This window comes from Paramisgurnus dabryanus, chromosome 22, assembly GCF_030506205.2.
Source record: "Paramisgurnus dabryanus chromosome 22, PD_genome_1.1, whole genome shotgun sequence".
In the NCBI taxonomy this organism is placed as follows: domain Eukaryota; kingdom Metazoa; phylum Chordata; class Actinopteri; order Cypriniformes; family Cobitidae; genus Paramisgurnus; species Paramisgurnus dabryanus.
Genome location: NC_133358.1, coordinates 17,301,369 through 17,325,464, shown reverse-complemented (window position 1 = coordinate 17,325,464; position 24,096 = coordinate 17,301,369). Strand labels below are relative to the sequence as shown.

General features: G+C 36.0%; 1 protein-coding gene and 1 long non-coding RNA gene across 3 annotated transcripts in view; one reads left to right on the top strand and one right to left on the bottom strand.

The window, feature by feature from the left end:
* The window catches only part of dok6 (docking protein 6), a 90,475-nt gene that overhangs the window by 44,724 nt on the left and 21,655 nt on the right, over nucleotides 1-24,096 (bottom strand). Inside the window, exon 2 of the mRNA XM_065294986.1 lies at nucleotides 546-653. Within this exon, the coding sequence (XP_065151058.1) occupies nucleotides 546-653 (108 nt within the window). The remainder of the gene's footprint in view (nucleotides 1-545; nucleotides 654-24,096) is intronic.
* On the top strand, nucleotides 5,913-8,926 carry LOC135785592 (uncharacterized). Of its 2 annotated transcripts, XR_012335720.1 has the most exons (4): nucleotides 5,913-5,960; nucleotides 6,710-6,749; nucleotides 6,876-7,023; nucleotides 7,746-8,926. It is a non-coding gene; the product is annotated as an uncharacterized lncRNA (long non-coding RNA). The 2 variants fall into 2 exon arrangements; XR_010546665.2 differs by lacking the exon at nucleotides 5,913-5,960 and having other exon boundaries at nucleotides 6,595-6,749.

Sequence of the window (24,096 nt, the reverse complement as noted above, 5' to 3'; positions counted from 1 at the left end):
ATAACGTAATAATGTTACTTTTCTGTAGTAACGAGTAAAGTAACGCATTACTTTTTAAATATACACATTAATATTTGAGTTACTTTTTCAAAAAAGTAATGCAAGTTACTTTTTTAGTTTATTTAATTCGGTTTAAAAAAATTATCTACTGAATTCAACTAAACATAGTCACATTATGCACTCTATGTAAACACGCCTGTGTAGGAACAGTTTGAGTCAGAAACTGAGATGGCAGGCCAGAGCGCGACATTTTTGTGATGAAATATGCAATTTCTGAATGCAGAACTTTTTAGTCAGAAAAACACCTGCAAGGCCTGAAAGAGATCAAGCCTAATCCAAGAAAAAGTAACGCAAAAGTAACGCAAAAGTAACTAAAAAGTAACGTAAGCATTCCTTCCATGAAAAGTAACTAAGTAACGTAATTAGTTACTTTTTTGGGAGTAACTTAATATTGTAATGCATGACTTTTCAAAAGTTACTTTCCCCAACACTGTGTTTGAGTACATCATTGAGGACGGAACTTGAAACATGGACGTAAGAGTTACCTTATGAAAGCTTCGAAAGTATGCAGCTTTTTCATCTGAATATTTCTCCAGCCGTCTAGGTCCTTTGCTTGACGCCTTCTTGAATACAAGCCAGCATCTTCTGAAGATCTGTTAGAGATGAGATTTATAACTGCAGCGTTAGACATTTTGCACACAGTACAACAACAACAAAAATTATTACTCAGTTTACTTTTTTTAAGAAAAGTTTGCCCACTCCCCCCAAAAAAGTAATACACAGTAGGCAATGATTTTATTATAAGTCAGTCTTATACACAAAGCACTTGTATGGCTTCAGAAGAAATGAAATACAATATGTAGATCATATGAATTCATTTAAACTGCTAGTTTTTTTACAGCTGTGGTTACTATGATCTGGTGTTACATGACAGGAGCTGTGCAACAATTATTTTAAAACACTGTGCAGGTGAGCTGACAGCAGTATTCACAAACCGGTTTAACATCACACTGGAGCAGGCCTTTGTACCAAAGTACCTCAAGTCAGCCACATGGTACCAAAACAGGCAGCAATCAAGACACTAAATGACTATGGCGTGTAACCTGTGTTGCCCCCTTCCCATAAACTGGTCAACACATTAAAACCACCTTGACCTCAACACACACCTGTGCATCTGGGTGCAAGATTTCCTCACTGGCAGACCACAGACTGTTTGCATTGGGAAGCATATCTCACCCTCCATCATACTGAACACAGGAGCACCACAAGGTTGTGTTCTAAGCCCCCTCCTCTTCTCCCTTTATACATACAATATGACTGCAAACCCTCTTATGAGACTACCACCATAATCAATTTAGCATTTGACACCATCATTGTACGAGAATAACCAACAACAAAAAGTGAGCTTACAGAGCAGAGGTCAAGAACATAGAGTACTAGAGCCAAGAGAACAACCTTACCCTCAATGCAAAAAAAACATGATGATCTTTAGAAGGAAATCAGAATGCTATGTGGACTGTGATGGTCAAAAAGAAACTACATTTCTAAAGGTTGTTGAAGAAAGCATGACTTTCACAACAGCAGCAGCTGCTGGTGAACTTCTACAGGTCAGTCATTGAGTCGGTCAACACTTATCACCCATCGCATTGCAGTGTAGTAATCCGGCAGAAAGTCTCTCCAGAGCATCATTAAAACAGCAGAGAGCATTCCTGGCTCCTAGCTTCCTAGTCTAGAGGACATTTACAGATCATGTTACACCCTGAAGGCTAAAACCATCATCAGAGACCCTTCACATCCAGGTCACAACATTTTCACCCTCCTGCCCTCTGGGAAACGATACGCAACACTGTATTCCCAAACAAGAAGATTCAAAAATAGCTTCTATCACAAGTTGCTCTATTGAACACGCCATCTTTCACATGGACCTAGTGATCTCAATCACTTCGACACATACTGCCTCTTAGTACAGGTACTGTACAGTGCAATATTTAATTGGGTAAAATTTTATTTATCACGGTCGAGACATCACCTACGCTACCTCAGCATTTGCCACTCCCTGCTATCTTTGTGTTTCACAAATATTTGTATTTTTAATATGCAAACTATTGCTTTAAGTAAAAATTTATCCTTTGAATGTATAATACAGATATCCTACAATATAGCAGACATCTGACAGGGTATTACTAGCAATGCCAATAATGCCAAAGGCACTAGGAAAAGTAAACAGTTTGCATACAATTTTAAAAACATTCCCGTAGACATCCATAAGCAATTTGGATGTTTGTCAGACAATAAAAAAGTAAGGGAAACAAAATGAAACCAATTAGCCATAAAAACCATGGAAAAGCCTTTAGATTTCAGAGCCACACTCATTTCAGTGTCCATTCGTTTGCCCCTTGCGTACCGTTTAAAGAAATAAAGAGGTGACTTCTCTCTGAAACATCCCTTCAAGCAACTTTCACACATTAAACACTCACATTCCCCAGATAGTACTCCAAGGTCAAGAGAAAAGAGAGAATGTAAAAGACTTTGCACACCGTTAAAAATAAATAAAATACAACACACACACTTATTTCATTGCATTACACTGGACATGTGGGTGATTCTTGAGAAATTTGACTTATGAAGTGTCATGAAACATTGTGATTGAAAGTAAATGCAAAGTAAGAGTATCAAAATAAGATGTATACAGTTACAAACATCTCTTCATTTACTATTTTGTACATGATTTTAGATGACATCATACAAACCAATTTTTTTTCACATTTAAGGGGAAAATTTTCATCACCGCAACGTGTCCATGACTGGATTCGGGTTCTTTTACATGGAAATATTTATTATTAAAAAATCGAAAGAATAAAAAGCTTCAGTGCATGTTATACTATAAACATTTACAGTAAAGAAACATGTGGTATTTGGTGATCATTGGCAAATGTAGAGACAATAATAAGGTATATAAATGTGTCCAAGACCAATTTTCTCATCCTCCGCAACAATTTTCAATCATTGTTTAAGCCCTCAAGGAACTAACAAATTGTTGGAAGGGACATAATTGACTGTGACACTCAAGATGGCTACCAGGTAAGCAGTTCTTATTTTTTTCTCTCCAAATAAAAGTTGAAATTTTGATTGTCATAGTACCTAGACAACTTTTTAGTTCTCATTACCGAAACATGAGTTTGTAAATGCATATATTTAATGTAATATCATGTTGCGGTAATGATCATTTTTGATAATGATTATCTAAAAAATTTAATTAATTCTATAGGAAATATTTTTTAAATCCTCTAAAAGTAATGGTTGTAGTAAGTTCAGACCTTAATCTTATGGGCTCTATCTTACACTCGGCGCAATGCAGCGCAATGCGCAACGCAAGTGTCTTTTGCTAGTTTCCACCCTGCGCAATTATCATTTTCACGTTTAGCGTCATGTTGTTTAAATAGCAAATGCATTTGCGCCCCCCTTTTGCGCCCATGGGCGTTCTGGTCTGAACACGGGGTGTTTAGGCGCATTGTTGGCGCGTTGCTATTTTGAGGCAACTAAAATAGAGCGCAATATGTTTTTTTGTTATTTAAAGAGTGCATTAGTAATATGCACCTAAACGGGACGACAACGCGGGTTTGCTTAACACATACATGAATGCGCAGCAGCACATGAAACATGAAAGATTAAAGGATTGAATGTAAAAGATTATTATTGAGTCTCTTGGACTTAAAATGAGGACTAATTATGAGACGTTAGAAGGCACAAAGAGCTGCTTCACCTGTAGCCTGGTAAGTAAATAAATGCTTTGCTTTAAACAAATGCATCTGTTTTAAATTTTTTTTTTTTTTAAATGCTAACTCACGGATTTATTGTATATGATGACCTGTGGATATGGTGAGATGAGAAACATTTTTAAGTAATGCTTAAAAAAACTGACGCTGTCCAAGTGCTGAACCTTGCGGAGAGCCGTTTGTAAATTCTTTATCTCCTGTTTGTTACAAATAAAGTATTTTTACAGTACAAACCTTTTCTTACATACTTGTAAATTTTTTTTTTTATGATATTGGATAGCCATACATTTAAAGCAATTCAAAGCCTGCTTTTTTACTTCCATGACTAAAAGAAAACGGGTTTTAAAGGTTTTAATAAAAAAAATAAAAATTTCAATACAAGTGAAAAACAACACAATTATTTAACATTAATCTTAAACTGGGGATCTTCTTCCTCCACTTAGTTTTTCAGTTTACAAAGTCCGTCATCTAAATAGGGATTAGACATAGCGTCCGTGCAACTGGCTTTTAAAGGGGATGGGAGCTGAGACTCTCATTGGTTTATTGCACTTTACGCCCAAAATACTCCCATTACTCATTAAAAAAAGGACCAACCCTTTTCGACCATGCGCTCGGCGCACAAACCATTTTTCCCGTCGTTAAATTAGCAAAAGTGGGTTCGGACACGCCCATTTAGACGTTGCACTGTGTGCTTTAGACCAGTGGTTTTCAATCTTGTCCTAGGGGACCCACTGCCCTGCACATTTTGCATGTCTCCCTTATCTAACACACCTGATTCAGATCATCAGCTCATTAAGGGAGAGATCCATGAACAGAACTGGGTGTGTCAGTTAAGGGAGACATACAAAATGTGCAGAGCTGTGGGTCCCCTAGGACAAGATTGAAAACCACTGCTTTAGACAATGCGCTTAGATCGGTAAAATAGGGCCCTAAATGTGCAAAAAAAATTGGGCTTCAAGGGCTTTTTAAAAATTCTGATGCTGGACACCTTTTAAGTCTTTGATTCGTGAAAATCACCCATTTGCGTTTAATATCTTATACTGTCACAAGTCTTGTATTCACACAAAATGCCTCAAGCACCCTCAATCTTGCTGTGTGGGTAATCATAATCTTGTCTGATCAATAACCCAGTGGTTCATAATTGAATAAGGGTTTGAATAGACCTTTCTCAATGGGACCTTCCACAGCTGTTTAATGTCTCTGATTTCTCTGCATAATAAAACGTCATATATTAAAGAATGTTAGACAACTCTTCTAATGTAGTTTAACATTTTATGATGGATATTTTCCAGAGGTTTAAAAGTGCATCTGGATCAGTGCCATAGTTAATTATCTTATATTAATACTTTAATGGTACCTCGAAGCCTGGCTTTCAAAAAGAAACTCTACTCACCCACCTGCTGTGTTGAGCCAAGCAGACTTTAAAACGTATGGCCTAACATACTATTAAGGTTAGGTGGATTAATTTGTAGAAGGGTTACTCCATATCTTACTGCAGGCAGCCAATATTCATTGGTTGATGTATGTGTATTGCTGTCGCTTTCCAGTGGGATTCATATCCATGGGTGAGATTAATTTGTTTACTACGCTGATGTAGTGCAAGGCAAAAAAAATAACAATGCTTAATTTGGCACTCAACATAATTGATCTGGGTGCATTCCTGTATGTGTGCCTGGTGCGCCTGATACCAAATACCTGACGAATGTCATGCCAGAAAGTAACACAATAAAACTAACAACACACAACTAAGCAAACACATTAGCCACAATGATGGAAACGGGAAACCCAGAAATAATGACAACGCCGCACACGTGCACTGAAAAAAATGGACTTGGTGGGTCTTTGAATTTAAATAAAATAAACATGTATATGCAACACAAAATATTTATATTCCTTGTGTAAACATAATTTAATTGATTAGGATGAAAATATTTTGTTTGAATGTAAAATGAACACATTATTCTCACATTGATTAAAATTGATTGAATTGAATACTTAAAGCAATAAAATTGAGTTTGCACACAAAACGGCACCTCCTGAGCAGAAGGTGGCAGTAACGCTCAATGAAAAGGACGTCAATCGCCATAAAAGAAGAATAAACATCGTTTGTTTTGGGCGCCAAAATGAAGACGTCAGCAGCAGTCAGTCAGAAGAACTCTCTCAGACGGACACCACGTTATTAAAGTAAGTTCTATTATTTATTTATGTTCACTTTATACGTGATACATCTTCACTAGATAGACAGTTTTTTTTACAATATGTAGCCATTGCAATGACTTGTAGTAAAAATGAGTTTGGAGGATGTTGGTGGAGTAAGTTAACGTTACAGTCAGTCAGTCAGTAAGTGTAAGGCTCATAAAGAAAAACAGCATTTTAAAAATGTCAGCTGTATAACGTTATTTCACGTTTGGTAGTTTTATCCGAGTTGAAAACTGACAGATTTGAGTTGACTTTTGAGGCAATTTTTACTCAGTTGTTCTATGGAAATGGTTCAGGACAAATACAACGCTAACCAAACGTTATTCTGTCCAGAGTAACGTTATCCATGTAAGTAATTTACCAGATGATATCAATTGACTACATTTAATAATGACATTGTATGAAACAAACTGTCTGCTTAATCAGATGAACAGACCCGCGTCAGTTATTCGTGACTTCACTACGCCACGAGCAACACTTGATTCAATTAGAAAAAGCTTTTTTTAAATGCCTCGCGTGACGTCTGGTATATTAACTGAAATAAATCGCTTTGAAGTGCCACACCTTAAAGCTGACGTTTCCAGAAGAGAACCTTGTTGTTTTAAGATCTAATTTTGTCCAAAATTGCGTCCTATGACAGATATAATACTTATTTCATTATTGCTCTGTGTATGTGTGACCTTAATCATTTGAGGTTGTGTGTTGATTTCACCTCTGAATATTTCCTCTTATAGGTCCATCATCCTTTCATACGCTACACACTCAAAAGCATTGGTAAGTAATTCCTATCACTGTTTTACTGCTGTTAGGAGCTAAATCTTATTTTTGTAACTAATATACATGTATTATTCTTTGACTCGCAGTACTCAAATATACAATGGTTGGTTAATTTGTTTTCAGATAAATGCTGAATTTAAAAGAATCACTACTGTCTTATGTTCCTGCGTGTCACCTGGACCTCCAATCCAAAAACCTGACGAAACTCTTCTATCAGAAAGGAGGACAGCTAGCAAAAAGACTTCAAACAATGAATGATCAAATGACAGAAGTAAGTAATATAGATTCATAGACATTAAAATGTGTAAACATTGTTGGAAGTACAGAACATTTAGTATGTTTTAGTTACAACATCTTTTGGCACAAGGGTCATTAAAACACCTGGGAAGATTTAAAGGGGTAGTTCACCCAAAAATAAAAATTCTCATCACTTACTCCCTATCATGTTGTTACAAACCTTTATAAATGTCTTTGTTCTGATGAACACTAAGGAAGATATTTTGAGGAATGTTTGTACCCAAACCAATCATAAGCCCCATTCACTTCCATAGTGGGGAAATATAATACTATGGAAGTGAATGGGGCTCATGAACAGTTTGGTTGCAAACATTCCTCAAAATAAATGTCTTCCTTCGTGTTCATCAGAACAAAGACATTTATACAGGTCTGTAACAACATGAGAGTGAGAAAATTAGATAATTCACTTTTGCTGTGATTGTCAGGTATGGTAGCACACACTCGAAATGTGGCCTCTTTATTTAACTCATCTCAGTGTAGTGAACACACACACACACACCCAGAGCAGTGGACAGTGCAGCTGCCTTGCTTTGTAACCCATGTATTTGTAACTAATTGTAACATGCTGTGGCAATGCACATGGGTCTGTATACTTACATTTATATTTGTTTGCATTGTACTAATTTCCAATGACACTTTTATTGTAACAGTAACTTTTTTTCTGTTTCTTTAACTACATTTGTCTGTTTTGTACAGGGCATGGATGAAGTCAGCATCAGTGTGGTCATTTGAAGACACCACTGTTGGGATTTGTGCTCTCAAACAACATGCTTCTTGTGATGAAGAAGAGGATCTTTGTATAGTCCTGGAAGCCATGAAGGTGTTGCAACATCGTGCCATGTTGTTTGAGCTGATGTATGCCTTAAACCTGAGCTATCCTGATCTCCGCTTTATTTTTGAGGAAATCCAAAAGATTTTAATGGAACTGCATTGAGCGTAACTTTAACGAACTGTTTCTTTCAGTGAAAGGATCAGAAAGACTGTGCTGCTCATTTATGTTCTTTTTATTTATCTGTTTTAAGTGTTTTCTCTTATTAAAACATTAACAGTTTGCTGCTCAGAGTTGATTTTGGAAATGGTTGTTGTATTTTGTTTTTGTTGAATCTTTGATTATCAGTTTATACAAATGCTGTAGCTCTGACTTTCTGAAGGATTGATATTTTCCAGTTTGTAAATCCATTTAAAAAATAATAGTACTTACTGTTTTGCATGTCTCTTTGGAATGCAGTGTTTGTGCTTTAGCACTTCTAAATCTACTGTGATAGTAACTATTTTAAACATTTGGGTCAGTTTTACAGATGGGGCTTTTCCTAGTCCCAGACTTTTGCAATGCCATACTGTATATCAGTGCCATTGTTTTGTCTCAAGATGTACTCCAGTGTTGTTTTTGTAAGGTAGGTTTGTTTGTAAACTTTTTTTGTAAAAAATATCCTAATATAACTAGGGCCTAGTCATGGATTAATCTACAACCTGTTTGGGAAATTGCCCCTTTGTATGTACTGCATGTGCTGATTGTTGTAATAGTTATTGACTGTTGTTGAATTAATGTGTAGTGATTTAAATGAATTGATGATCTGAAAGCAGTTGTTTGCCTCAATATCACTAAACATTTGTTCAAAACTCTTTGCTTTTTATGCCAATGCAAATGTATTTTGTATTTAAAAAAGAAATAAATAACATTTGGATAATTATGGGTGATTATTCTGGTGCCAGAGACATAATGAAATTGCTTTAGAGTTACATAATCCCATAATATAAGCATTAAAAAAGCATGTTGGAATTACAGATGAAAATCTAGTCCCCTTACATAATAAAATTACTTAAACATTACAAAATAAATGTGTTATAGTAAAGAGAAATAGCACTTTGAGTCAACATATTTATATTAGACCACTTAAAACAATTAAAATGTTTTGGTCTGACACATAAAAATTAAATGAGGAAAATTATGTTGGTTTTACACAATCGGATTATGTGGGACCGATGTACACATTAAAATTACGTAAATTGAAAGGATTTTTTTTTTCAGTGTGGTTTTGTGCATTTGAACGATCCATAAATCTTGTTTCTTCGACTCTTGTGATAAGGCTGCTTATTCAGAGATGCGCCCTGTGACATGTATAAGCCAATTTTATACTGTTCATTTTTTATTTATGCTTTGCTAAAGCATACGCTATCTATAATCCAATCTGTTTTTATTGATTCTTGAGGAATTCAAATTTATTTAGGTCAACCAAAGCCAGCAAGACAACATTTCAAATAAATTGTTTTGACACTATGAGGCCTAGTTGAATGCCTCTTGACCTTCAACTTACACTTCATTTGATGAAGTGAACTTTCATAGTCTAAAAAAACCCATCTGTTATACTTAACAGACTTTAGGTTGAGCCCTAGATAGCAACTAAGTGTTGATAAATATACATGACCTAGAACATATTTTATTTACCCGTAATTTTGTGCCTCACAGACCAAATGAGAACACAGTCTAATCACATGGCATTTAAACTTGACAACAGATGCGAGTATGCATGATAAACACATTACGAAACACACCGCAATTTCCCAAAGGAAAGAACAAACACAAATGAGATCTTGTATCTCCATTGTTTCTCTTAGATAGTAATGAGATGGAAATGAAGAGCAAATTGAGACTTTTGCTGAAGTCTCCTGTTTCTCACATTTACAATACTGTGGTAGCCTTACCTTAATGCAGTCTAAAAAATGCAAGGTTATTTTCAATCCAGTGTTGGAAAAAGGGACAAATCTATTAGGTGGTAACTTAACCGATGCTGTGTTGTTTCAACCCAAAATGTTGGGTCGTTTTAACTATGCATTGTTGGGTTGAAAATAAACACTTTCTGGGTTAATTTAACCCAGCAGCTGGGTTTGTCCCTTTATCACCCAATGCTGGGTTGAAAATAACCCAGGATTTTACACATAAAAGCAACCAAACAATTATGACTACTATAGTTAAACCATACACCATAAAAATAACATATATTTTATGTTACTTCAACTTAACGAATTAAGTTAAACAAATTCACTGGTAAGTCAAAACTTAAAATAGTAGCTTGAATTGACCAAGTTGTTTTAACTTTATGCTGTATGTTACAATAAATTACTCATAGTTATACTAGGGGTGTAAATCGGACAGTTCATTACGATTCGATACAAAATGGATTTTCTATGCCAGCGATACAATTTTTGCCGATACATCAAACACTTCTTCAATGCGATTGGATCAGATTCGATTAATTTATTTATATTTTTATATTACATGCCTAGTTAAGCAGTTACATTTCTACTTGCAAATGCAATCAAAATATATACAGTAATATGAATATTTAATTAAACTCTTTGAAAATGGCACAATCTTTGTCCCAATTGCAACATTTACAACATCATTTTTTTAATAAAGCAAAATGAATAATGGGTCCCATTAAAATGTCACATAAAATCAAGCTTATGATGGCAGTATTTTGGGCTAAAATGTGCAATAGTCACAATCACTAAGGTAGTTTTAGGATTACTACTTTAGTTTATGTTTAGACTTCGGACACATGCGAGAGCGCGTGCACGTGAGACAGAGAGAAGTGCAGTTGATCATGACGCGCTGGATTTAGGTGCTGGAAGGAGTCCAAGATGCCCGCATTAAGTACAGGTGCGTGCAAGAAGGAATCCTCTCTCTACAAGCTCTCTGCGTAAAGTGAACCCCACAAACCCTCATGCGAGGAAAAGCATGCAATGTGCATGTTAATGTAAAACTATGATAATAATAATAATAATAACCATTCGCCAACTATCATCATGACTATCGCCATGAAAGCCTGCCATTGGTGATATTTCTGAAGATCATTGATACACGATACTATCGTCTATCGGCACAACCCTATCGTGTACTAAGACCGATGGAAAATTTAAAGTTGTGATTTTCTAGGCAGATATGGCTAGGAACTATACTCTCATTCCGATGTAATAATTAAGGACTTTGCTGATGTAACATGGCTGCAGCAGGCGCAATGATATTACACAGCAGCCGAAAATAGTCCCCTTGGTAACTTTCAATAGCAGTGGACTATTTTCAGCTGCTGTGTAATGTAGGGGGGCTGGAAAATAAGCATATTTTAAGCATTTGATCTGTCACACAACATCAGATCTAACAGTCAAACAAGTGCTGCAGTGGTCTCTTTTAAACATGTTCAGGAGAGAGGACACTGCGTTTTTCATTGACAATATCACACTCGTCTTCTTTTTTATTTTTTTTATTTTTATTTTTATATTATTTTTTTGGCCCATTTTGCCTTTATTGATAGACAGTAAGTGATTGAGAGGCGACAGGAAAGTACAGGGTGAAGAGAGGGGTATGGAATCGGCAAAGGACCTCGAGCCGGGATTCGAACTCGGGTCGCCGGAAGTGTGTCTGCACCATATGTCGGAGCACTGTCCACTACACCATCGGCTCCGACATCACGCTCGTCTTCTATCTCTTTCGCTGAGTTTTTACTGCTATAACTGCTTTGTTGCTGATGAAAATAAAACAAAAATGTGCGTTTGGCAAAAAGGCGTAGATGGATGTTAAGTCTAGGAACGAGGACATGGAGAGTGTCAAAATAAAGGTACCTCAAATAGATTATTTACATGTGACATCGATGCATCTGATTGTTAGAAATAAAATCGATGCATCGATCCATATCGATGTATTATTACACCCCTAATAATAATCATTTATCATGATTTTTGTGGTAAAACCAGGGTTTTACAAATAATAATCAATGCTCCAAACAACCATGGCTACTACACCTTTACTTTAATAAAACCATGCTTAAGTTTCATAAAGGTTCCCTGTATCACTTATAGGGACATATTTATCTTAATAGTGCCATACACTGTACTCAGGTGTCTTTAATAAAAATATAGTAATTTAAAGGGGACAGAGAATAACATTTTTTTACCTCGTCTTTGTTGAATAATGGTAGTCTACCCGCATTCACGAACATACAAAAAGTGCTAGACATGCTAAACATCTCAGTCTCATAGAAATTCCTCTTTTAGAAATGTCAGCCAGAAAACGGCCCAATCTGAAAAACTGATGCTTATGACATCACAGGCATCTCACTGCCCCTCCACTTTAAAATAATTGGCTACATTTTTTGAGTGGCAGCAAAGTCAGCCAATCAGTAATGAGATTGCAAGTTAAGCCAGTAGGGAGAGCCAAATAGGTGCAAAACCACTTGTTTAAAATCCCCCACCCTAATAGAGCTATCTGAGAGAGGTTTTTAGGAAGCTTCTAAGGCATTACAGACCCAAACAAAAAAAAATTTGTCTACATGTCACATCACAGAACAAGGATAAATTCCCCGTTCAATCATTCTATGTCACCTTTAAATATAGTATATAATATTTTTATAAAGATTCTTTGAAACCTGTGGCAAGTAAGTTCAAGTCCTAAATATGTGTCACTTACAGTATACTTTAATAAGCCGAAAAATCTAAAGATGCATTAAAGAGTCGTTCGTTCTGATATTTCTTTATATTCAATTTAGTTAAAAGACAAACAGATGCTTTCTAAATGCCATCATCTAAACGACCTCAATAAGCAAACTATCTCTCTAAAAAACTATTTTCTGCCGATCAGAGCAGCACAAAAACACTGAACTCTATTAGAAGTAGAAACCCACAAAATATTTAATGGATGAAAAGGGTCTAGTAATGCAATTTCAGTGTGTAATTCCTTTATATAAATGCTAATTCTGACCACGGCACGCAGTTCTTCTCATGGCATCATCCCCAAATAAACACACACACACACACACACACACACACACACACACACACACACACTACCTTTACCCAGTCTTCACTTAGTGCAACCGTGGCCAAAGTCATCAAGTTTAACTATGACTGACATTAAATGAATTCTCAATCAGCCACCCGCTTTCCCTATCACTCGGTGTAGCACAATCTGCAGCAGGAGATATGGATGGACAGTAGGCCTATCTCTCTCTCAACTCTCTGATTGCCTACCGAAATTTCAAAGTCGAAGTTTCAAAGTGATTAATGAACAAACCTTTGTCTCTGAAGTGGATTGCTTAATTATAACGTAGGACGCATTGCACCCACCCGAATGGTCAAAATTACACAAACACACACAAGGACTCTTCATTGAAAACATCAGCAGGTAGATTTAGCCACTTCATTAAGAACAAACAAAGAAATTCTACAGCATTTGTGTATTATCATTTGTGTTTAAGTTCAGTAATTTCACTTTAATGGAAATGAAAAGGTTAATTAGTCAGTAATTAAAACGCCTTATTTTTACAAATGTCACTCTAATAACTGTCTACAAGCGCATACAAGTACAAACACGCAAAAACCTCCACTTCTAAAAAAAATGTCTTTGCACAATACATGATAAACGTGCTGCAGCCGCAGTTGTCTCTGGAGTATATGAAGTACAGAGAAGTATAAAAGTTATTAATCCATGAAAATTTTTCTGTCAAGGCTCACATTTCAAATTTTTTAAAGTTCATCCACTGAAAGACGTCAATGTTGCAAATCTGTTACGCAGCACGCAAGAACCAATGAGCATTTGATGTCACTTCTGTAAAGCAATGTGTCGTAAAGCTTCTTGTGGTGCAATATTTGAGTTCAAATTCATAATAAATTCAAGATTTGACCTTTATGGTCACTGCTGAGAACTGGGATGAAGATCGCTGGATAAATGACTGAATTTGGATCTGGTCCTCAAAACTGTATCAGTTTAAAGATGTGGATGAACAACTTTTGTGAATTTGTGTTGCTTTGGTGTAATTATTGTTGCAAAGAAAACTGCATAGGAGAAAACTAACAAACTAAATATTACAAAATGGTTAAATGACTACAGAAATGTTGTTTATAAAGTTTTTAAATGTAGTCTTGTCAGCATTTTTTGTGATTTTCAAAAATTTTACAAAAGCCTTCCACGAAAATTTTCTTCTAAAAATATATAAACATATAGCCTGACGTTGTCATACTCAATTCTAGTCAGAATTTGAGTCTGATACCGCTCCATTGGGCTATGATTATGAGGCGTGTCTCAACCGAAAAATGCCTCTTTACTCAATTGGATAGACCTATGACCAATCAGAGCAACGGAGTATGTGACGTATGTTGAAATGACGTCTTTTGCAGCCTGACCGAACTGCTAGTTATTTAGCTACAATGACACTACACTAACATTGTGATTATACTAAGTCTGAGTTAGCGAATGTACATCAACACCTACTATGTTTACAACATTTCATTTATATCACAACATTAAGTTTTTACTAAGTCACTTCATTTGTACATTAGGTGAACTTCATCCACGACGATACCTGTTACGTTTGCTTGAAAAATATCGGAGCCTAGCATGACGTCCCTCCACTTATTCAGCAGCCACGATTCCGGGGTTCCGAAAAGAAGCTGGCAACGACCGCTAATAATATCCATCTCGCGGTGCACGCCGAGTTGCATCGCCGTGATACCCATTTCAGTTGCTTCTTTAACTTGGTACTCCATAAGTGCGATCAACTTTTGCCGAATCCAGTAGGATGGACGGCAAAAACATCTTTCCGATCAACAAATGCATTGAACGTGTTTCTCTGTTCCTCTTTTAAAATCAATGCTCTGTCGATATCTTTTAGAACAGACTCAATGTCAGAATCCACACATCTTGATTCTACAGCGGCAGCCATTTCGTTGGAAATAGATTCAACACACGCGCTCTTTGGTGACGTGGTTGGTTACGTTACTGTTGATCATCTGTCCATCATCGTATAAAGCCCGCCCTGACAATTTAATTGGTCGACCAACTTTGGGACTCGCATAGTAGATCCTCAACGGAGAAATCCCAGACCGATCTTCCCGTCCTCAAAATATGGTGGGGGGGCTAAGATTGGCTGGCACCCAGGCTAATAAACATAACCAGTGTTGGGTATATTGGAAAAAAGTTTCATCCCATCTTTATTTTTTCTTTGTTGATAAACTGTTTTTTTTTTTTCAAAAATACCAAATTTTGAGTGTAAAATTTGGTAACATTTGGTAAGAGCGCCATGGTTCGCTAATGGATAATCGCGGTATTACAGATTACCGTAAAAACTAATCAAGAACACATTTTTTTAGGCAAATGTTTTCTCTTAATTTACAAGGTAACTCGTCATTGGTGGAAAAAGAGTTAAATATTTTGTAATTCTCTGAAAGGCATGAACATTTCATTAGGTAAATAAGTAAACTTTCTTAAACAAATAAGTCAGAAAATACGACTGAAAGCATGTAATTAATATGAGTAAGAAATGTCAATGCCCATGATTTATGAATAGGAATAGCAGTTGAAGGGCTCGTAATAGTCATGCGTAGGTCCTACGGCGTAGCAGCGACGGCGTAGGTTCCGCATCGGTTTTCATTTATACTTTTGCGTAGTCGTCCGCATCGACGTGCAAACACACGCGCAACCGCTGGTGGGCAGTATCCACGCGTGTAACCACAGTAGCAGCGCAATCGTCAGAGAAGAAGAAGCTTGGCAAGTTAACCCACAAACGAAGAAGAAACAGCAACTTTTTTTTAGAAGAATAATTTGAGAAGACCAGCAATGATTAAAGTAAATAAACATCGACTTTTGATGCAGTTTGAGTTAAATCACTCCTGAACTTGGCTCTTCTTTGTTTTCACCGTCACAAACGGAAATACCTATGACGCAGTTTTTTTACCTGACGGGAGGGGTTCTGGTGGACCAATCACAGCGCTTGCGGTCCGCGTAGATCAGACGCGCTGTTAAAAGTTTTGCGAGGTGCGCGTCAGGCTACGCAGAGCTACGCACAGGCTACGGCGTAGAACCTACGCACGACTATAAATCGCCCTTACGCAAGTACTTAACATATTAGTTCTGTCAATACGTCGATATTTTATGTTTCAGTGTGTATGAAACGTAAGTAAATATACAAAAAAACTTTACAGAAAAAATATTTTTATGAGATCACATTGGACTGCAACATTCGAGTTGTATTCAGGTCCAAGTACTCACAAGGGACGCAAGTTTGAATGTGATCCACAGTAGTTTCCCAATCCAAAACTATTCCTCTCCTCTTACTCATTGCTGTGCATTCTGAATAAAGGTGGAAGGCTCAAACATTCAGTCAATTTCCTAATATACCTAATTATGAATTATCTTGCAGAATGCTAATTCAAATCCGGTGTACACATGCCGTCGTTCATCCAAGTTATGTTCCGTGCACTTTGAGGACTTTGCTGAAAAATCATTGTGGCACTTAATGGATTCTGTCCACAAAGCAGCGCATCAAATATCTTTCACATCTCCAATCACTTAGTTTTTTTTTTTAATGGAAAATACAGTGGCAAAATATAAACATATTTTCTTGTCCCAGAACTTTTACCAAGTATTTATTCTACATTTAATAAATAAAGTATTTATTACAGCCTAGAAATGATGCATAATAAAAACTACTCTGTTTCCTATTGATAGTTATGTAAATGTATAAAGATTTTTTAATGGGTAGATTTTAAAACCTGAGTCTGAAATGAAAGTAAAACAATAAAATCTATACAAAAGTGACAAAATATTTTATCATTAACAAAACACTAAAAAGTAAAAACCTATTTAAAACATAAAAATATAAATAAATATAAACACTGGAACATAAAATTTGATTAAACTCATATTTAATAAAGCTCTTTAATCACAGTACCTGTTTGCAGTATTATCCAGAGAAACCCTCTGTTAAAACTAGCAGGTTTCATGTCTCTGTCTTGTTATGGCTGAATTATTTCATTTATTAACAAAACTTTGAAAGTACTCAAATATTTTTGCAAAAACATGGGTATGACAATCTGAATTGAAATGAGAGTTCACCAGAGGGGCAGAGAACTCTAATATGAGCACCGAAGCAAACAAATCCAACCATGACCCACACAGTATATATGCAGGAAAGTGTGTTTACAATATTAGCTGATCAAAAGACAATGCAGCTCAGTCAGGGAGATGACTGACCTTTTCATGTGCCAGCAAGATAATGGGAGCCACCTTGGAGGCTGCACAGACTGACGTTTCACCTCTCTAATAAAATCTGTGTCTGTTGTGATCCACCAACCACCAGCTGCTAGAGGAGTTCTCTATCTGATTACTTATAACACACTACATCCAGAGAGGGAAGGCAAAAAGAGAATATAGATTGCCACAACCTGCTTATCAGACCACAGAAGTCAGCATTCATGATTTCTATAAACCCAAGAGACTCTTTCCCAACCAGATCATACAGTAGTCCTGCTAAGGAAGAGTCTGAATTTAAAGATACTGTGCAGAGACTTGAATTCCAATAATATCTCATCTAAATAAAGAGAAATAGTTTCACAGTAAATTTACTTTGAGTGCTCTTGACCAGGAATATTCATTATGTTTTCAAATCAAATTTAAGTACATTTGTCTGAGACAACATTAAAAGTCTGGAATTCAAAATGTAATTTTAACCTGAAAGTAATTCGATTTTTGTTTCTTAGACTGGTATGATATAAATTTTGATTAAATATGTATGTTGCTCATTTTACAGGATACTTAAAAATCAACTGCCATTAACATCTACCTAGAAATAGATTAGTTCACATAACAAAATATTTTTCAACATTTACTCACTATAATACCACTGCATATGTATAGACGGTTTCATCGGACGCACGTGATACACGTCTGGATCCGAACCTTACTTCCGGTTTCGTTTTTTTAATGGTCTGACAAGTTGCTAAACTGATCTCTTGAACAAATGCCTCGTCGATTATAACAAATGTTTTGGTTTCCTAGGTAATCTATGTGTTGTTTTTTTGCTTGTTATATAAATAAACTACGTTTAAAGCACTTTGTTGTTATTTATTCTTGGCGGAGTTTACCGGAAGTTACGTGCGGACCGTGACAGCCGCTTGTTTATGTTGTTACTGCTGAAACCGTCTATACTGTCTTGTCAATAACTTATATATTATGTATATTAATATTGGTTCTTTTTACTATAATAAGATTTTTGTCAACAATAAAAACATTTTGTTTAATTTCTTAAATTTAAGTAGTATAATTTATTTTATTTTAAGGCATTACTTAAATATAACATTTATCACTACCTAAAGTCCATTGTTAATATTAATTTTTTTCAATCTGGTATCATTATTGTGACCCTGCACACTGTCAGAAAAAAAGGTACAAAGTTGTTCCTTTTTCTGTCGCTGGGGTGGTACCCTAACAGGTACCTTTTTGTACCTTTATGGGTATAAAACACATTGAAATGTTGTACCTTATGGGGTACAATATTGTACCCTAAGGACCAATTGTGAACCTTAAGGAACAATTTTGTACCAGTAAAATTTTAGGGGTACAAAACAGTTAACTGTACAAAATAGATCCTTAAGAAACAGTAATGTACCCTAAAAGGTACAACATTATATTATGTTTATGTACCTGTAAAGGTATAAAACGGTACCTCAGGGTACCACCCCAGTGACAAAAAAGGTACAGTTTTGTACCTTTTTTTTCTGACAGTGCACAACAAAACCATAAGGGTCATTTTTTAAATTGAGATTTAGGTAGGGTGCACATCATAGCATTCACGTCGGCGGCAGCCATATGTTTTCAATTGTTTCCAATGTAAGTGCATCGCTTTTGAAAAATGGCAGCAGCTAGCAGGTTTTGTCTGTGCCGAGCTTCGGCACTAAGCAGTTTTTCCGGCTTAGCGCTGAGAGCGCTGAGGTAAAAGCTCAGCTTGTCAATGTCACTTCTACTCGGCCCTCCAATCAAAGATGAGGAAGGTTGGGACAAATATCTTAACAGCCAACCGGTGCATCGTTCAATAACTGATAAACAAAGCAGAAGTATCACAGCAAACAAAGCACTCAGCTGAAGAAAAGCTGGCAAGCGCCTACAGTCGGCGTCCGCCTGCCATTTTCAGCTGCGTTTAAATGCTTCGATGTGCATGACCCTTTATACATCATCTGAAAGCTTAATAAATAAGTTTTCCGTTTATGTATTGTTACTATACTTATAGGATAGGACACTCTTTGGCCAAAATACAACTATTTGCAAATCTAAATATATTGAGAAAATCGCCTTTAAACTCTCCATGAAACGGAAGTAGCGATTGCCTTAGTTTCCACGTGGGGACATACATCTGAGTTAAACTGGCTTATGAAATGAAATAAGGCAGGGCTGGATTTAAATTTGCCCAACAAGATCTTATTGGAAGTTGTGTTGTGTTGCTAATTTGCTAATCTCAGCGATCTTCTCCTGGACCCCACCTGCCTGCAATATAGGGTGGCCATTCGTGCCAGTTCCGCCGGACACGTCCCGAACATGTTTTCGGGTTCGTTCCCCGGAAGTCGCGTTAGTCGACCACATACGTCATCAATGTTTAATATTTCGGGTTTAATTCCAGAAAAGCAACCGTAACATTTCAAGGTAAGAATGAAACTACAATGATTGTATGTCTTAAAATAAATAAATATTAATTTTCTAATGTATTTTTAACTGAAATGTGAGAACCTCGATGACGTATGCGGTCGAGCAAGCGACTTCCGGAGAACGAACCCGAAAACATGTTCGGGACGTGTCCGGCGGAACTGACAGGAATGGCCACCCTACTGCCATACCATATGAGTAAAGAGAAATCGTTTTGAGTTTTTGATTAAAGATTATGAGGGCACATGAATAAAAAAATAAAAAATAAAGCTCATAGATAAGTCATTTGTAAAAAAAAAATACCACAATATTCCAAAACAAATTTTGTTTTATTGAATATTAAATTATTAAATCAAATATTTCATTTTCTTTCATGGCGACTTTAAAGTTGTCCTAATGAGGTCCTAGCAACACTGATGAATGATGATAAATAGATTTTTTATATATTTATGAACATTTACAAAATATCTTTATTGAACATGGTCTTGCCTTAATATCCTTATTTTTGCAATTTAAAAATCTATAATTTTGACTCATATAATGTATTGTTGGCTATATTGCCATAAATATACCCTTTTAACTTATGACTGGTTTTGAAACTCAGGGTCACTTATAATCTATTGCACTACAGATTTCACCATGAAAACTGATAATTGTCTTTATATGTTATGTAAATGACACTTTAAACAGCACATTTAAACGACTGCAAAGTCTTGGTACAGAAACACACATTAAAGCTAAGAAGCTCACTTCAAACACACGCACACACACAGCAATTTTGTGCTGATTGTGAGAAACCGTAAGGAATGAAGCAACAAGACTGATGAGTAGTGATGTTGTTTGGGAATATCCTGACACCGTCAGTACCGGTTTCCAAACAAGAAAATGGGCTCCTCTCGACATGATTGCCAAGCTGTTTTGGGACAGCGCTGTAGAGGATGCCATGATTTGATTTGTTATCTGGACGGGTGCTTACTAAGGCTATCATTACTGCAATCATATCTAGACTTCTGTTTGCATTCTGATGAAGGTTTTGTTTGAGTTTTCCTATTCAGATTGGCAACAGATTAGATTACTGGGCTTGATGCTTGTCTGGGACAACCTAGGAGTGGGCGACACGTCGTCTTATATCAGTGTATGATATATCACAATATGTTTACAGCATTTTTGCGGGACATTCTTCAAAACAATTTATTTCTTACCCAACCATATATAGAAAACATCAATATTCTGATAATCTAGTGATGTAAATACTTTAAAAATGAAAGAGCTTTACATTATGTAACACAGTGGGGTACTGCCAACTACAGGCAATGCAGTTGGGCAGATGGCTGCACGACTGAGAGTAGTTAGGAGAGTACACTATAAATTCCTGCTTGGTGTTGCATTGTTTTGCATACTGTACACCATGCTATAAAACACTATACTGCAAACAGTACAGTATGTATCAAATAAAATTTGCATATACGTTCTGTGTTTATTATGCACAACTGAATGATTGACTTCATATTTTAATATTTTACTAATAATTTTTAAAGCTGCTTTGTCAAAAGTAATGTTTGGTCAGTATTTTTTTTCTTTTCAATAAATTTACATATATTTCTAAAATTCTGTTTTCACTCTGTCATTATGGGGCACTGAGGTTAGATTGATTGGAAAGAGTTATACAACATAACAAATTGAAAAAAGTGAACAGGGTCTGAATCCTTTCTTAATACACAGTACTAGCCCAAAAGCTGAAGTCAAGCCGTGGATTAAATTCAATGCCACCGGCTGCCATGTCAATGCAGGCTGATGTGTCTCAGGTTTAGACATTACCTAATTCATTAAACTTCTCTGTGACAACTGTTCAGAGGAAAGTGAAACTTCTTCCTGGTTAATCATAGATTACCCTATCTGGTGCATTTCAAAAGCAAGACTGCGCCAGTAGCAAGTAATGACGGTAGGGCTCATTTTCCATGCACAGACAGTCTTTAATAAAATATCCATGGGTTTCCACCTACTGTAAATCCAGATATGTATGGAATTAATAGCATGGGCAAATGTGACACACAAAGACCATTGGATGAATATTTTCTGATATGAGAAGGCAAAGTTGCAAATTCTGCATTTTTATTGATTGATTTTTTTAATTTGAGACTGTCCTCTAAAATAAAAGACCTAATAGCTTGTTTGTGCAAACACCATATTACGATGTCAAGGTACGTGATATGTGCCATCTGGCCAGTTACATTTTTAAGGTTTTTGCCTTATTCGTCAGATTAGGTGCATTTCATTCTCTGCATTTGTAAATGTAAAAATAGATTTATAAACATTAATGGTTTAATATATTTTGGAGCATCTAACCCTACCCTCACCCTTAACCAACCCAGTTCTCAACCATATAAAACACAACATGCAAGTAGTCACAGGTATTTATTGCATAAATTTACCAAAAAAAAACTAAAGTAGAAAAGTATTACAAGCAATTCGTGTTGCAACCTTTGCGAACTGAAGCCATACGATCACTTTATATGAAGATATTCGGGTCAGTGACAAAAACGGTTTGGCAAGATGAGAAATTCATTTTTTTTACTTGTTTTAAAAGCATGCATCAGGTTTATTTCAATGCACAGTGTATTTATGTTAATTTTATGCAATACAAATTACATTTGCACCATTTTTATGAAAGTTAAGACGGAATGGAACTGAAAATGTCAAATGGTGTAACCGCCAATTGCAGCAAAGAATGAGAAATATTAAATATTTTATCCACCTTGATGGCATGTACGTAAGCGTAATCATAAAAAAATTATTTTATGACAATCATTTAAAAATATCATTTTAATAGTTATTTCTAAATGTACATTTGAATGTGTTTTTGTAATATTTGTCCTGACATATGCTGAAAATAGCTCTGTTTTCTAAATAATCTTTGACAAATTATGTAAAAATGTATGTAAAAAAATCATATTACACTAAACTAGATGATCATATTTTATTCCACATTTTTTATAAATATATATTTATATTTTAATTTAAAAAAAATACTAGTTACACCAATTGACACATGACGGTTACACCACACTGACATTTTTGCAATTATCCTCCAAATATTCTTTCAAAATGAAATAAAACCAGAAATTTTAGACTTGGTCTTCAAAAAAGAGAATGTATGCAAGTAATTTGCAAATTTATTTTGATAATTTAACCCTTTTACATTTAATTTATCCATACGTATACAAAATAATAATTAACTTCACGTCATTGGCCCATTCATGAATGCAACGCACACAGTCAGATCTCATTCAACATAAACTGGAACATTAGATCATGATGCAACTATTACGTTAACCAATAGTGCTTCACATTATTCACAGCTAACGTAGTGATGCAATCGGTCACGAGACACATACGAGACCTAATGCTATATACAACCCCAAAACAGAAAAAGTTGGGACACTGTAGAAATTGTGAGTAAAAAAGGAATGGAATAATTTACAAATCTCATAAACTTATATTTTATTCACAGTAGAATATAGATAACATATCAAATGTTGAAAGTAAGATATTTTGAAATGTCATGCCAAATATTGGCTCATTTTGGATTTCATGAGAGCTACACATTCCAAAAAAAGTTGGGACAGGTAGCAATAAGAGGCCAGAAAAGTTAAATGTGCATATAAAGGAACAGCTGGAGGAGGACCAATGTTTAGGAATAGGAATGTTGTCCCATTCTTGTCTAAAACAGGCTTCTAGTTGCTCAACTGTCTTAGGTCTTCTTTGTCGCATCTTTCGCTTTATGATGCACCAAATCTTTTCTTTGGGTGACAGATCTGGACTGCAGGTTGGCCATTTCAGTACTCAGATCCTTCTTCTATGCAGTCTTGATGTTGTAATTGATGCAGTATGTGGTCTGGCATTGTCATGTTGGAAAATGCAAGGTCTTCCCTGAAAGAGATGACGTCTGAATGGGATCATATGTATCTAGAACTTGGATAAACCTTTCAGCATTGATGATGCCTTTCCAGATGTGTAAGCTGCCCATGCCACACGCACTCATGCAACCCCAAACCATCAGAGATGCAGGTTTCTGAAAAGAGCGCTAATAACAACTTGGGTTGTCATTGTCCTCTTTAGTCCGGATGAAATGGCATCCCAGTTTTTCAAAAAGAACTTCAAATTTTGATTTGTTGGACCACAGAACAGTTTTCCACTTTGCCAAAGTCCATTTTAAATGAGCCTTGCCCAGGGAAAACACCTGCGCTTCTGGGTCATGCTTAGATATGGCTTCTTTTTTGACCTACAGAGTTTTAGCTGGCAACAGCGAATGACACGGTGGATTGTGTTCACTGACAATGTTTTCTGGAAGTATTCCAGAGCCCATGTTGTGATTTCCATTACAGTAGCATTCCTGTATGTGATGCAGTGCCATCTAAGAGCCCGAAGATCACAGGCATCCGGTATGGTTTTCCGGTCTTGACCCTTATGCACAGAGATTGCTCCAGATTCTCTGAATCTTTGAATGATATTATGCACTGTAGATGATGATAACTTCAATCTCATTGCAATTTTTCTCTGAGAAACTCAGAAAACTATTTT